Source organism: Alligator sinensis, unplaced genomic scaffold (assembly GCF_000455745.1).
Source record: "Alligator sinensis unplaced genomic scaffold, ASM45574v1 scaffold140_1, whole genome shotgun sequence".
Classification (NCBI taxonomy): Eukaryota; Metazoa; Chordata; order Crocodylia; family Alligatoridae; genus Alligator; species Alligator sinensis.
Genome location: NW_005841836.1, coordinates 883,745 through 899,770, shown reverse-complemented (window position 1 = coordinate 899,770; position 16,026 = coordinate 883,745). Strand labels below are relative to the sequence as shown.

General features: G+C 43.1%; 1 protein-coding gene across 5 annotated transcripts in view; it reads right to left on the bottom strand.

Annotated features, from left to right (window-relative positions):
• The window catches only part of RIN2 (Ras and Rab interactor 2), a 163,712-nt gene that overhangs the window by 4,251 nt on the left and 143,435 nt on the right, over window positions 1–16,026 (bottom strand). For all 5 annotated transcript variants that reach the window (XM_025201906.1, XM_025201899.1, XM_014519383.2 and 2 more), the window contains 3 exons: window positions 10,138–10,443; window positions 7,502–7,633; window positions 4,932–5,095 (listed from right to left, as the gene is read on the bottom strand). In XM_025201906.1, the coding sequence (XP_025057691.1) occupies window positions 4,932–5,095; window positions 7,502–7,633; window positions 10,138–10,443 (602 nt within the window). The remainder of the gene's footprint in view (window positions 1–4,931; window positions 5,096–7,501; window positions 7,634–10,137; window positions 10,444–16,026) is intronic.

Sequence of the window (16,026 nt, the reverse complement as noted above, 5' to 3'; positions counted from 1 at the left end):
TCTTTCCCTTCTTAGACCTTGGCTACGCAATGTTCCTTAGATTATCAACCTCAACCCATCTGGTGAGTTTTGCAGCTATGATGCAAACTGTAAAAATCTAAAACTACAGGATCCTTTCAGTGGATACTCTCTCTTCCATGTTCATGTTTCCCTTAATTAAGTCCAGCAGGTGATATATCTGAATAGCAGAGAGGTAATTGGTAGGGTTTGTGACATGAACCAAGAGGGAAATGGCTGATGCTGTGTGAAGAGGTATCAGTGCGGCCAGCAGCTCCTGGGTATATGAACCTTCTCATACCTCCCTACTACAGTGTCCAGTGCCACAGTAAATAAATGACAGGTGGTAATGGTTGGCAACTCCCTCCTGAGGGGCACAGAGGCATCCATCTGCTGGCTTGACCTGTTGGTTTGGGAGGTTTGCTGCCTGCCAGGATCCTGCCTCTGAGACATCTTGGAAAGACTGCCAAGACACCCAGCTCTCTGACTACTACCCCATATTGCTCATTTATGTAAGCACTAATGATACTGCCAGGGGTGACTAAGTAGATCAAAAGTGACTACGTGGCTCTGGACACAAGGGTGAAGGGGCCCAGATGATCTCACTGATTCTTCCAGTCAAAGGTGAAGGCCTGGCTAGGAGTAGATGCATCCTGGAGATCAACACATGGTTGCATAGATGGTGTTGCCTGCAGGGCTTTGGCTTCAACCATGGGTTGGTGTTCCAAGAAGATGGACTCTTGGGAAGAGATGGGGTCCACCTGAAAGAAAGGGAAGAGTATCTGTGCATATAGGCTAGCTAATTTAGGAGGGCTTTAAACTAGATACATCAGGGGATGGAGATAAAAGTCCAAAGGTAAGTAAAGAGCCAAGGGATCCAGATAAAAACTTAGAGAGGGAAAGCAGTAGCAGAAGCCTTAGTAATGTTCTCAGGGAGAAAATAAGAAAATCAGATACCTCAAGTGTTTAGATACTAATGTAAAAAATAGGGGAACAACCAGGAAAAACTGGAAGTCCTACTATAATCTCAAGAATTATGATGTAATTGGGATTATGAAGACATGGTAGGATAGTTCACATGACTAGAGTATGTTGTCATGGGATGGATATAGCTTGTCCAGGTAAGTTAGGCAAGGGAAAAAAGGAGGAGGTGTTGCCTTAAATAAAATGGAGATGAACACATGTTTTGAGGGGCAGTAGGAAGTGGAAGGTAGGCCTGTTGAAAGCCTCTTGGGTAAATATCAGAAAGGAATGCAGTAAAGGAGATGTCATGGTGGGCATCTGCTACAGGCCACCAAACCAGGAGAAGGAGATGGTTGAGGCCTTCTTTAAGCAACTGACAGAAGCTTCCAAACTGCAGGACTTAGTTTTTATGGAAGACTTTAATTATTGGGACATCTGCTCAGTGGGAAACACAGCAGCACACAAGCAATCCAGCAAATTCCTGGAGTGGGTTGGGGATAACTTTGTGGTATGAGTGGTAGATAGGTGTCAAAGAGTAGCCAATAATGAATGGCTCAATGTCTAGCTGGGAGGAGGTATCAAGCAGCATTCCCCAGGAGTCTATCCTGGTTCCACTTTCATTTAGTATCTTCATTAAGTGCATGCTTAGCAAATATGCAGATGACATCAAGTTGGGTGGACTTGCAAAAACTTAGGAAGGTAGGACTAAGATGCAGAATGACCTGGATAGACTGGAAAAAATGGTCCACAATCAATCTGATGAGATTCAACAAGGACAAGTGCCAAGTCTTGTACTTAGGACAGAATAACTGGATGGACAAATAGGCTGTGTCCAGATGAACGCAGCAGTGCAGTATGTGGCACCACAGACACGTCTGTGGTGCCACATACTGCACATTTAGATGTTCTCCATGCTGCAAGGGCATGCTGCCCATGAGTACACTGCTCCACCTTTTTTTCCCTGCAATTTTTTTGACCCCTGGATATCCAGGGGTCAAAAAAAACCTGCAGAAAGAGAAAAAAAAGCAGAGCAGTGCACGCACAGGCAGCACACGCTGCTTAAAAGCAGAGCCAGGTCACCCAGAGCCATGCTCCAGCTGCTGACCAGGCTCCACACAGCAGAATCGCCACTGCTGCAGCCCCAGGAGGCCCTCAGGTAAGGCTGCTGGGGCCAGTCCAGTGCTGGCCCCCACTTCCCCTACACCACCCAGGGTAACCTGCTGTGCGCCAAAGTACATGTGGCATGGGCATTCCCTGGGGACAAGTAGTGGTGGTGCAAGGTTCATCGCTGCTAATTGTCCCCAGGGAACCAAACGTCCACGCTCATCTGGACATGCCCATAGTGACTGGGAAATAGATGCCCAGGCTACAGTACTGCAGAGAACAAGCCGAGTGCAGCAGAGTCGACCATAGGCTGAATATAAGCCAACAACATGTTCTTGTTGCAAAAAAAGCCAACAGCATACTAGGTTGTACTAACAGGAGTGACGCTTGCAAATCAAGGGAAGTGATTCTCCCTCTCTATTCGGCACTGTTGAGGTTTACCTGGAATACTGTGTCCAGTTTGGTGTCCATTTCACCTAGCATATACATTTTAGATGCTCATTTTTAAAGTCTTGGCCTTATTATAAAGAGGATTTAACATGTAGAGTGGATGTGCTGCTTCCCTCAGGAGCTTCCTGACTCTGAACAAAATTACCAAAGTTAGTCTTTTATGTATAAATGGAGATGCCAAATAATAATTGTGTGTTTGTCTTAAAGGGACAAATTGAGGCAGGAAAGAATGGTAGAACAAACGTTTTTGAGTTTAGAACAATTCAAATAAGTGGCTCACAAAATTAACAGAAGGAGAAAGTCCACAAAAGATAGTTAGTTAGAAGTAGGAAAAACCTAATGAAGAGGGAGAAAAGAACTGAGAAAAAAAATGTACTTTTTCCGTTTGGGTCTATTCTGCAAAGGCAAGCTGTTGCTGTAAAATATTCACAAGACGGGATAAAACAAGGATGTTTCAGACAATGACTATGTAAGCAATTCTGTATGTAAGTGGAAAACCTTAAAAGGTATATCTGACACAGAAAGAAATTTGAGTTTTTACAGAACCTAGGCAAATAGTCTGCCAATGTGATTTGCAAGAAGACTCTGACTGGACAGTACTACTGTGCACCACAATTTCTGTAAGGACTCACAGAAATATCCTGACAAACACTTAAATGAGTTATTCTGCAGGGGAAGCCACCTTTCTAAGCTGAAAGGATAGGTAGCAAAGAAGGGAAGAAGGCATACAAAATGCCCAAAGTGCAGAATTCACTTTATTACTTAAGCTTTAAACCAGTTTCTGCCAGCTCCCCAGCTGCTATAAAGCTGGGTGTGCTGACACTGTGTTCCATGGAATAGAACTGAATTAAACCAGCTGAGAATCTGAGCCCGTACAGTTTGTTACAGGAAAGTTAATAGAGAAGTTAAAGCAAATGGAGATGAAGCATACTTGCCAGCCTCAGTCCTTAAATAAATGGATGAAAAAATTAAGTCCCTTCAGCTGATTTTTTTCCAGGCCATCTTGTAATTCAACTCTACAGTGAGATGCGAGTGCTGTTGAACTGAATAAAGTGGTTTGGGTCATATGTTGGGTCCTACTTACTGTATTTCATGGTGTACAAGTCAACATGGTGTAAAGTCAATCTCATTTTTCTGATCCAAAAAGTTAGGAATTTCATACATCCGGTGTATAAGTCGACCTAACTTTTTGGATCAGAAATATGGGGTCAACTTATACCAGCCCCAGTGCACCCTCTCTGTGGGCCAGGCACCTGGCGGATGGACACGTACTACACTGCCACTCGAAAAGGATGGGACCAGGTTCAGAGCTGCTTGCAGGCAGTGCTGCTTGCAGGTGATGGGACCAGGTTCGGTGCTTGGCTCACATGGCCTCATCCCCTGCAAGCAGTGCTGTCTGAGCTGGACCAGCTGAGTGCCAAGCCCGATGCTGCTTGCAGGGGATGGGGACATGCCAGCCAAGTGCCGAGCCTGGGGTCACTCACAGAGAACAAGGCTGGGCCTGGTGCTTGGCTAGCACAGCCCAGGCAGCACCACTCACAGGGGACGGGGCTGGGCTTAGCGCCCAGCCTAGCAGCATCTCCATGGTGACAGCAAGGGCTGCAGACTGCACTTAAACTGGGCCTGGGTCCCATGGCCTCCAGCAACAGGGACACTGTCAGTAGGTGAAGAAGGTTGGGTCAGGCTAGGGCTGGGCTGGGCTGGGATTTGGCCGGGACTGGGCCAGGGTGGCGCTGGGGTGGGGGTCAAAAGTACTGATACAGTGTATAAGTCAAGGTGGAAATTTAAAGGCAAATACTTTGGCTCTAAACCTCGAGTTACACACTGTGAAATACGGTAACTCCTTGTATACCTCAAATGGAGCGAACTAACTGCATCTTTCTAGCTAGAGATTCTCCCAGCCTGGGGTCATCTCCGAAGGGCTACCAATGGTGTAACAGGTCCTATGCTACCCCCAGTATAGTAAGTGATTCTCAATCAGGGTGCAACCAGATCCTTTGAAGGATGATGTGAGGTGTGAGGAGATAAACAGAAACAGAGGCTCAGGTTTGTCCCGGTCTGACCAATCTCCTACTCACACTGCCCAGCACTTCTGCAAGGAGGTAAGCATTGTAAAATATGAAAGTTTTTGAAATTGGGTGCCACTTAATTCATAAAAGTAAGGGGGTCTTGAGTCCAAGTGAAGGGTGTCTTGAGTCCAAAAAGGTTGAGAACACTGTAGTATGCAGTATGGTGGTGAATGAGTGAGAGCCAACTGGTTTAGATTAGAACAATTTCTAGGCTGCTCTCAGATGTACCAGGGCTAGGAAAGAGCTCCAGTGAGAATGAGGAAGCAGTAACCCTTTTTCTTATGGCTCTTTTCTTTGTGGTACTGAATCAGACACAGCCACAGCTGACTGTTTTGCCCTGTGCCATACCTGAAAGTCATCAACTGAAGGTATTGTTCTGTTAGTTGTTCTCCTCTTATGCCACTGTCGGAGGGTATCTCTAGCTTCTGAACTTAGTAAACGGGCAGCTTGTTCCTCCTGGAAATTCTTGATCAAAGAAAGTGCTCCATAGGCGCTTGTCAAGTAGTAACCTCCTGTGAAGGGGAGCAGAAGAGCTTTCCAAAATGTTCGCAAATAGGAAATTAGTCAGCCTTACTCACATATCAGAGGAAAATCCACCATCAGCATATACATGAATTTCCCAGTGCTGTTATTTTCAAAATATTATATCTTGGTTAAAGGAAAACAACGGTAGGCCTAATACCCATATTAATATTCTAGACTTTTGTTTCCTTGTTGGCTGATATCTGGAAACTCAGTTTTATTCATACATAGTGGAAAATACAAGCCCATTCTTTGAAATCAGTCTGATATTCAGATACGGAGTTTGCAGCAACCAATTTTCTCACATGACTGGCATTGCTCTGTACTCTGTACATTGTTTCTCACTGCACGTTAGAACATGTATAAGCCATAGGCTTCCAAGTATTGTGGAGAGTTAGTTATTTTACATCTCTTTTATAACAAAGCACATTTAAGTGATGCTCGTGTACTCCTGAGCATTTGTACTACAGTCTTTGAAGTTGGAGGTTGGTTTTCCTCTTATTATTTTGAACAACCCATTTCTAAACAGTGATTTATTTTCCTCCTGAGTTTTAAGTGGAAATGTGTTTTAAAACTGCTTTAAAAAAAACCAAACCATTTCCAATGTATAGCATGCAGAATCCCATCATATCAAATTATTGTAATTACTCTCAGGCAACAGCTGGGAATGTGATAGGTTACACCCAGGAAACATTCCAGAGAGTTTGCTACAATTTGGAGGCAAATTCCAGCCTGTTTGGCCTGAAGCCCGGCTCTGTGGGTTTTTTGTTTTAAGGTAGATTCTGTGTTGTCATTGCTTTATTCAGCATCCCCATGTTTCCATCTAGCTCAGGAGTCGGTGTCTGGAATTCTATTTTGCTGTTTACTTCATCTTTATTTTAGGGGTTTAAATGAAGCCAAGAAAGAACTGCACAGATACAATGGAAACAGCATGGCACAAGGCAGTACAGCAAAGTTTGTGCCAACACTGAATGAGTTCTCTGTAACTGGGGACACAGGAACATACTGGTTTAATTTGTTAAATAAGTCACTGAAATGAAAGTTTTCAACTGAGCTGAAGCTCTGTCTATTCACAAAGCCATTTAAAGATCCGTGCCATGTTGGCAACAATGCTTTCAGGATTATGGTTAGCATTTTCTCGGCCTTCAAGTTTTGGAACCAGTTTTATTTGCAATGCATGTGCAACAGCCACTAACTTCACCAGCCAAACTGGACAGCACATTATTTTTGAAGCCCATAGCCCAAAACCCAGCCAAACTGGACAGCACATTATTTTTGAATTCCATAGCCCAAAAACCCAGTTCGTCCTCCATATTACAGTGCATCTGGTGTTAAATATAGAGCCAAACAACTCCTTTGCTGAATTAAAAACAAAAGTGCCTATTAGTTTAGCAGATGTTTCTACTTTTAAAGCATGCTAATGTTCTCCAGCTTCACATATCAGGTATTTTCCATGATGGGAGTCTTGAAAAAATGTACTAGAGGGAGCTCTACACTCAAAAGAGAAGACACAGACAAGCGTGAACTGGGAGGAGACTCATCATAACCCTCTCAAACATACTTGTGTCCAACAAGATAGAGCAGTTATGTTCAATCTCATGGTAGCACAAACCGGAATTTACTTCAAGACAAGAATATGCAGCTTTAAATTCAAATTTACCCTTGGTCACTGGAATCTTTTCATTCTCCTAACACTGGTGGCTGGTGGAGGGAGAAAAGGTGGCCAGCAAGGCTGCAGATGTCTTTGCTTAATACAACTATGAAACTGGGGAGGATTAGGGTTATTTCCCTGCCAGTGACAGCTCTCTTTGTCAACCTTGCCACAAGCAAGTGATTTCTGGGGCCTGTATAAATAGTCCAAAAAGCAGACGCATTGGCTTTGGAGTAGATCAGAATGCATCAAGTGGGAGGCGTCTTGCAAAGCATTTCCCAGGGGAGGTTCACCCATAAAAGCCTCAGAAGGCATTCACCCCACTGCCCACACCAAAACCCTTAAGTTAATCGAATGCTGCTGCTCTCTAAACATATTCAGGAATTGAAGTATAAACATATCTAGCATGTGCACTGAATACAAGTTTGTTTGCCAAGTCGTGCTGCCGCCTTCTTTGGTTATGAGAAAGCGTATTCAGCAAAATGGGAGTGTACACAAACAAACAGACTCCCAGTCTCTCACTCCTACACTCCGCAAGCACATGCACCACTGGGACACAGGGCTTATCTACTCTGTGACAGATACGATTATGGAAGCCTCTTGTTAAACTACTGGCAACACGTCACTAGCTTTGTGACTCCTTCCCAAGCCTTCTATTCAGAGGAGATAATGGCAACTCTACTGCTAGGGGAAATCTCCTTCCCCACAGTCCATCTTTTCTTAATTAGAATTAAGAACCACTTACCTTCTCCATGTAGTAAAGACGGATCCAACAATTCCATCATATATTCAATTTCAGTATCTAGCTCCAGCATGTCACATTGGGCCACTACGTAGGTCAGCACTGGTAAGAAGTCATCAGCTCCGTACATCCTCCCTGGGGTGAAGGGAACACAGACAGTAGTTCAATAGTCACATCTTTTTTATTGTGTTGTTTTTCAGCATTTTGTTGTTTTACAGATTGCTGTTTCTTAATGTTCATCACTGCAACTGTTGGCAATCTGCCAGCTCCCTGTCTGCTCCTGTATTCCTGTTTCCTCCCAAACTGAAGAGTTTCAAATGTGCCAGGAATTTAGAAATAGGGCCTATGCTGGCATCAGTAGCTGACACCACAACTGATTCACTAAAGTCTTGCCATTAAATCTAACAGGATTTCCCCATGTATTTTTAGTAATAGATTAAGATTATTTTCCCCCTTTTATAAACAAGGACAAAACTCTTTCCTGGATGATCTGACTGCAACTACCATTGCTTGGATTTGAACCAGGTATTTCAACACAGAGGGCACCTATACATGTGCTGGACATGTGCTCGAACGGATGCTAATTAGCATGCGTCAGAGCAGAGTCGATTAATTGAGTCTACTAGAGCATGTTACTTAATGCACTCCAGCAGCCTTTGTGTCATGTCTATTCTGCATCCCCACACTTCAAAATGGTAGCGGAAGCGCTTTAACTAAAGCTTGTTCGACAAGCTTTAGTTCGACAACCTTTAGTACAAGTGCCCCCACCACCATTTTGAAGCACAGGACACTGAATAAACATGACACTGCAAGAACTTTAATTAGACAGTCTCTTGGAGCTGCTCTAATTAAAGTGCACTCCCCTCCATTCCAGAGAATGTGTACAGATGCCCAAAACATTGAATATACAGGACTCGTGAGCTACCTTATAAGTAACATTATAGGAATAATCATAACACTTCATGCACTTATACTGCACCTTCTTTTCCTGAATCATGGATATAAACATTACTGAGTTAAGCCTGCAAGTGTTATCTGTGATGCTGTACCTATAATTCACTGCGTTTCCCAACACTTGAAATTTTCATTAAAAGCTGTGTTCAAAGTAGGACCTCGGAGGGAGGGTGACAGAGAGAAGGTGGCTTAGAACCAGCAAGACCAAGGCCAAATGAGCCTTCAGCATAATTTAGAACAATGTAAGGATGTTCTAAGTTACAGCAGCTAAAACAACCCTCTCGGTATCCTGTCTGTTAGCTGGCTGAAGCTAAAACAAGGATACTTAGCTGCTTTTGGTGGATCCCCTATGACAATTTATTTAACACTAGCATCTAGAGGCCCCAAGGTGCCATATGCCGGAGTCATGGTGACATTCATCTGATCCCATCTTTGCCCCCTCTTGCAGTAATTTACTGATACTGTCCTTCTGCTCAGTATATTTATTATGCAGAAAAACTTGCATCCTCTCTATATGAGTCCACTCCTATAATGTAAAATAATGTAACATATTTAAAACAATATGAAGCAACAGCAGACAGTATTTTGTAACAGGAAGTAAAAATTACTGTATCTAATTTAAACTGGAGGAATTTAAGCAGGTAGAATATATCCTAGGCAGGTACTGGACCTGACTCTTGCAAAAGTGAAATCAGATCCTTAATGGCCACAAGTCTTCATCATTCAGTTTAGCTAACATCAACAGGAAGGTGCTTCCAACAGCAATGCTGGAACCTAGATTCCCTGCTCACTGAGAGGGAAAAGTGCTACCCATACCACTAACCTCTTATCTTTGCCTTGGGAAGTCTCTCATCCATAAGCTTCACTTGCCTTAGCTCATGATTTAATGAGGTAGTTAGTATATGACAAGACTATACAGCCTAAGATAATACAGTTGCACCCACACATTCTCACTGTTTGGCATAGCATATTTAACCGTATGCCACTTTGAGACTCTACATAGCTATTCAAAATATGCCCCTTATCAGTCTGTAACCCCTTTCTGCTATCTAGCCTTGAAGGTCACCAGGAAGCATTTCTTTACACTTGTTACAGTATAGATGTTGGAATGTCATTTTTGCTCCAAAGCATAAGAAAAAATGTTTACACTAGAACCTTTGCAGACATTGTTAACCAGAGGTACTGGATCATGGCTCTATTCGTCACCTTCCAATTACAAGTGCTTTTCAAGCGTATGTATTATATGTATGTCATTAATTTAGACTGGGAAGCAAAGAATGCATCTAACCCATCTGCTCGGATTTCCAGGAAACATTTATTTAGACTAGGAATGCCAAATTCATGCTCCACAGGACAGCCCTTCTAACAACCTCAATGTCTGCTTCAGATGCCAACAGTTAACTAGGGATGACAGTCCAAGGGCTGCTCCTGCAGTTCATACGTCTGTTTATCTTCCCACTGCATCTCGGCTCTGTGCTGCAAGAAGCAGCACAGAAGTTAGAAAAGAGACTGAGTGGCAGAGTCCCTCTGTGGCTCTGAAGAACAGAGGCCGATTAAAACAGATCAAAGGAAAGAAAAGAAAAGGGGATTCGAAGACATACTGAGACAAATGACTTACTCTCCCCTCAGTGAAAGGGGCCTCTGCTTTGAAACAGAAAGAGGCCCAGACCCAACGTGAATTGTACCTGAGTTATTCTCCATGACAGTGTAAATCAGTTTGCACACTCTCAGCAGCAGCATGACTTTCTTCTCAGGTGAATACATTTTCTGCATCGTCATGAACTTGACTTTGATTTTTTCAACGTCCACAAACTCCGGTGTTGGGACAAACACGCCCAGTTCCTGAGGAGTTCTTTGCCGCACCAGCTGCAGGTTCTCCTTTAGCTGTTTCCAAGAGCCATCCGCGGTGTGGAACTCCTTCAGCATTGCTTCAATGTGGCCCTTCAAGGGCTTCAGGATACACTTGTGCATGGCTTTCTCCAGCACCACATCTGCAAGGGGAAATACAAGCTCATTTGATTTCATCAGCCAGAAGAGAATTAGTATGAATGTGCCAACAAAGAAAATGGAGCTGAAGCTATTCGCCAAAGCCTATGTATGAATAAAACTAAGTTTCCAGATGTCAGCCAACAAGGAAACAAAAGTCAGCACAGAATCTGTATCTCATTTAAATTCATGAGTGTGGTAGATATGAAAAACATAAAATAAAAACAGACTATCAGCTGTACAAGACCTGAATGGCTTGAGTTCACAGTAAACTTTTCTCTTGGATTTGCTGAACAAGGATCTTAGGACTCTAAGCTTCGCTTTGAGTTTCAGACTCAACTAGACCTCAAACCTCAAAAGTAAAATACAGGCAAAACACACAAAACTTTTGTGTGGTTTGGGATGGAAGCCATACAGTTTTGAATAGTTTCCATAGGAAGCTATAAATCAGGCCAGGTTTCTTAAAACTTGGCCCAGCTCTGCTAAAATGTTTGCAGACCTGGCCAGGTTCTGGGTTTTATAATGTCAATTAAAACCAAGCTCATTTTGTGCAGGCGCAGATTTCACTGCAGTAGTTAGGTACAGCTTTGTCATCAACTCTAAGCTCTTTGTTTAGCTGCAGGCTCATGTGGTACGCTGACAACACCTTTGGCTTTTTACTATCTTCCTCAAGGGATCCTTAGCATGTTAAAGTGTGGACCCCATCTCAATAGAGAGCTCTTTTGGGATCTCTACTCTCCAAATCATGGCTGCACAGACCACATTGCCTTCCTTCCCCTCTTCTCATCTCACTCCCATAGATTTCCTGTGGCAATGACAGTAGTAGCCAACCTGCAAAACCATTAAGAAAGTATTTGGTAACTATTAGTAATTATTACTACTTATAATACAGTAACCAAATACTTTCTTAATAGTTTTGCAGGTTGACTATGCAAAATTCTATGGCTTTCATCCCAAACTGCACTAAACTCCCAAAGGCTCCAAATAGAACTGGGGACCTTTTCTGCTGGGCACTGCGCCACCACAGACATGCCTCCCCTACCCTGAAAAGCTTACAACCTCAGGCCCCTAACCTACAGATCCTGACCGAGTCTGACTCACTATGCTGAAGGAGTGGGTCCTCTATTTGCAAATGATTGCAGAAAAACAGTGGAGAGGTGCTGAGGGCAGCAATACAAGGCTGTGTGGTTACACAGCTAGCCTGGGCAGAGCATATGGTTATGAATCATTTCAGAGGGGGTTGTTTTTTCAACCTCACATTCATCCCAGGATTATTTATTTTATAAAAACCTCCGCCTGTTCATCAATATACCTTTGAACCACAGACTATTTCTCTTTTTACTTTTTTTTAATACCTCAGTCTTTTTCCAGTTTCTCTCTCTCTTCCAAATACACACAGCCTATTTCTATATTCTCTGCTTTGTTTAGGCCTTTTTTGCCTTTCACAGAGTGAGGGAAATGCCCATCTTGGGAGTGGGGGTAGAACTAATCACGAAGTTTACTTTCACTCTTCATCTCATCCCATGCTTGTGTACACAAGCCCATGCACCCAGACCTGAGGTGATCCTCTTTTTCACACTGCCCACCCATTCACTTACTTACTGGGTCCCTTCTTTTCCTTCCCATGTGCCTAATTCTCAAGTGCCCAAGTTCTGTTTCTCTCTCTCTCTCTCTCTCTCTCTCTCTCTCTCTTTCTCTCATAGAAGCATCTACTTCTGTCTCCTCTAGCCTGCATCAGTCCTGCTAGTGTCTCCCTGCTTCTGTTTCTGTTCTACCTCAGCAGATCCTTGTGAAGGTAGCCAAGCTGGTTCCTCCTCATTTCCAGCTCATTCCCAGGTGCTATGCAATAGAGCCATAAAAGCAGCTGGGAGGAATAAAAAGGATGGGGCAGAGGAGGAAGGGGGCTTGTCAGCTCTCCCCAGAGCATCAATAAGTTCACACGACCAGTCTGGGCACCACTGGTGTATGCTTTGGCCTTGACAGACAGAAGCACAATACACAGGATGGATGTAGCTAGTACTTATGCATCTCCATTGGGCCATAGTGCCAACTGTAACTGTAACAATATAATCTTTCAAATTATTGCTGCCTTATCCACAGTGGTAGGGAGTGAATCATACAGTCATCACTGCTGACCCTTCCTGTAGGATTCACTGCCCATGAAGCCAGAAGGAGAGTAAAATGAATATTCTGAGATGTAAAAGGATTCCAGAATGGAGTGAGAATCCTGTTTGGGCTTTTATTCAAGAGCAGGTAAAGGGAGAGCTGCATACCTAATCCAGGAGAATACAAACATTCAACCAGAGTGAATTAATTGGGATAAACTTAATTCTGAAAAGTACATACAGCTCCTTGCTAACACCAGTAATGCCAGATTTTTCAGCAGTTTATCTTTAAAAAAACCCAACAACTTTACTGGCTGCCTGACTATATCCATCAAAAGCTCTGCTTTGAAGTGGAACCTCTCTGCAGTTAGTATTCCTGATGTTTGATCTTGTTTAAGTTAGAATCAAAGGCTGAAAAGGGTTACTGAACATGACATTTAAAGACATGAACCCTACATCCCCTATGAATCCAAAACTCCCATTGACTTCAATTACATAAAGAGGTAGCTGGATTAAGTCTTTCATAGAGACCATAATCTAAGCAAACTATCAGCACCATCTTTAGTGATATAGATAATATCACTAAATATACAGTCGTTGTATTGTAACATGTACAATCTAAGTCCCTTATATCTCTTGGTTTCAGTGACACTGGGATGACTAAAATAAACATCTTACAGGAAGCAGATATAGAGGGAACATCTTGGCTCAGGTCTATGGTTAATAATCTTATCTATGTCCTGTATCAAATCACAGTCTTCAGTAGTGTGAAGCTGGTTAAGCTGTTGTCCACTGAGACAAAGGACATGGTCTCAGGTCATTCTTCAGAGGCTAAGAGAACCTGAGCCTTGCCAAAGTACTTTAAGGGAGAAAGCTACATTGCCAGCAGGACTTCATAATCCTTTTGCCCTCAGCCTTTAATAGGGTGGTACCCTCTTCTCTGGCTTCAGTCTTACACATCACGTGGTTTTATGGATGAATGAGGCAACAGGAAGATTTTTTTGTTTTTTTCAGTCCCAGGCTTTGGCTGTGCAGGAGGTGAAAAGAGTGTTCTTTGTCTTTGCTACCATATCTGCAATCTCTCCAAACAATTCCTAATAATCATTAGTTACAGACACTTCAGCCTTCAGAGCCTCAGAAATGCACTTAACCAGGTTCCTCAATTGTTCAGGGAACTTGACTTGTTTGCAGCTGTACAAAGGGAGAGGCCAGCTGTTGCTTGTGGTGTGATCAAAGCGTGATCCTAAGCAACCCCTAACCAACCTGCCTGCACAGAGTGAGTTCCGCTGCCAGACAATACTGTTCTAACCTAAGGATGTCAGCCTAGCTGCAGCAGCAGCAACCACAACAGTATAGTTGGCTTGCTTGTGGTACATGGACAATAACTGTACTTGGCCTCAGAGGTCCAGTTATCCAGGACTGCACACTGGGCACTCTCCCCTCTCCTTGCACCTTCCTTGCAGAGGCTCTGGCTCCATCCCGCTCTGGCTCTGGAGGCTCCAACAGTGGGGAGGGGAAAAGCGGAGGCAGCAGTGCAGAATCAGCAGCTGGAAGTTTGCTGCTGCTGAAGGGTAATATCACCTCGTTTTTTTGCTGCAGACATGCATGTCCAGCAGCTAAAAAAAAAATCAACTGAGCAAAAGAAAGAAGTAAGGTCACATCTCCCCCTTATAATAGAAACTGAATGTCTAGAATGGTCTCAAAAGACGCATGCTCTTGTGCCAATGCTGCTGCTGTGCCTTTGCCCTGCTGGAGCTGGGGAACCTTTTTCAAATTAAAAAAATCTTTATATGATGTCTGAATGTATATGACAGAAATTATTTATGTAATTCCAAAGAGACATTGATGGCTCAGTTTGATATGGGAAAAAGTGAAGCCTACTGACAGAACAAGGAGCAATGGTCTCAAGTTGCAGCAAGGGAAGTTTAGGTTGGATATTAGGAAAACCTCTCTCACTAGGAAGGTGGTGAAGCACTGAAACAGGTTACCTAGAGAGGTGATGAAATCTCCATCCTTGGAGGTTTTCAAGGCCCAACTCGACAAAGCCTTGGCAGAAATGGTACTAGAAACCAAGATGAGGCCAAGTATGAAAGCAGACTATACTGGTGCAGGGTTTTTACATTTTCGTCTGACGAGACTGGTGGTAGCCACTGTCAGAGACAGGATACTGGCTTGGGTGGACCCTGATTCTGATCCCGCATGCCATTTCCTAAGTTTCGACCAGGCTGCATAGGTGACAAAGGAGAAAATCTGCAATCTGGAGATGTGGCCTTTCATTAGTTCTTGGCAGAAGGCATTGCACAGGTAACTTTGGCTGCCTTAAATTAATAGTCATATGTGTTTTACTGAGGTAATGAGAGCAGGACTATCAAAAACCTTCACCAGTGACCTAACTCACAAAAGAACTCCAGTTGATTTTGGGAAGAGAATAGCTAAGCCCAACTTAAAGTGTTCCTAAAATCTTGCCCCAAATGTCCAGGACATGTTACTGAGAAAAAAAAAAGAAACAAAACACCTGAAATATACACTTCATATTTTAAAAGTTGTACATAATTCTAATGAGGTCTTATTCAACTTTCCTTATGCAATACTTCTATTTTAGTCACCGCCTCAAAATGGGAACTGGAAGTGCTTTGATAAATGAATCGTATGGCTAGTTAGTTTCACTGTGGCTTGTGGAAATACATCTGTATCCTGTGTTGACATGTTCTGTAACTCTGCAAAGAAGCAACAAAGCAAAGACCTGAATCCAGGCAGCTTAATGTACTTGGCAAAGCAAGTGTCTTTCCATGGCCTTCTGCCAATTCTTTACAGTCCCCATTGCCTTGAACACCATACTCTCACCTTCCCTTGTCCCTCTCTAAGCCAGTGGTTCTCAATATTTTTTAGACTTGAGGCACACCTGGATAGAGTTGAGGCACCCTTTGGAAAATGCCAGCTCTTAGTTTTCATTCTTGTTTGAATACAGAAAAATAATACAGCAAATTTTCTGTTACAAAGAACTCAGACAGACCACAACTATGGATTTGTATGTGAAATCTCTGGGTTTATCTTGTGAATCCTGTTTCTAAACCCAACGGTGCTAACATTGTGTGGCACCACATGGCACCTTCAAAAGGATCTCAAGTCACCCTTGAGACTCACTACTCTAAGCTCTCAATTTTTAACTTTCTTTGCAACCAACTTCTAGTTACTGCCCTTCCACAGAGAACATCTTTCAGTCTCCAGACTTATACATGTGCTCTATTCTTTTCTATAATCACCCCTAGTGCTTTTGTACCTTATGACAAAATGTTTTTGGGAGAGAGGCTTCCAGTCTAGGAACTGTCGTAACATGTAGCCAGTTGGAATGGCATTTCTTGAGACTGAAAACAGAAGCATTACCCAGATATATCAGGGAAAGAAATATGTAAGATTTGATTACTGCAAACTGTACCATATGTTCACCTAATTTGGACTTTCCTCAGTACCTCGCATGTTCAG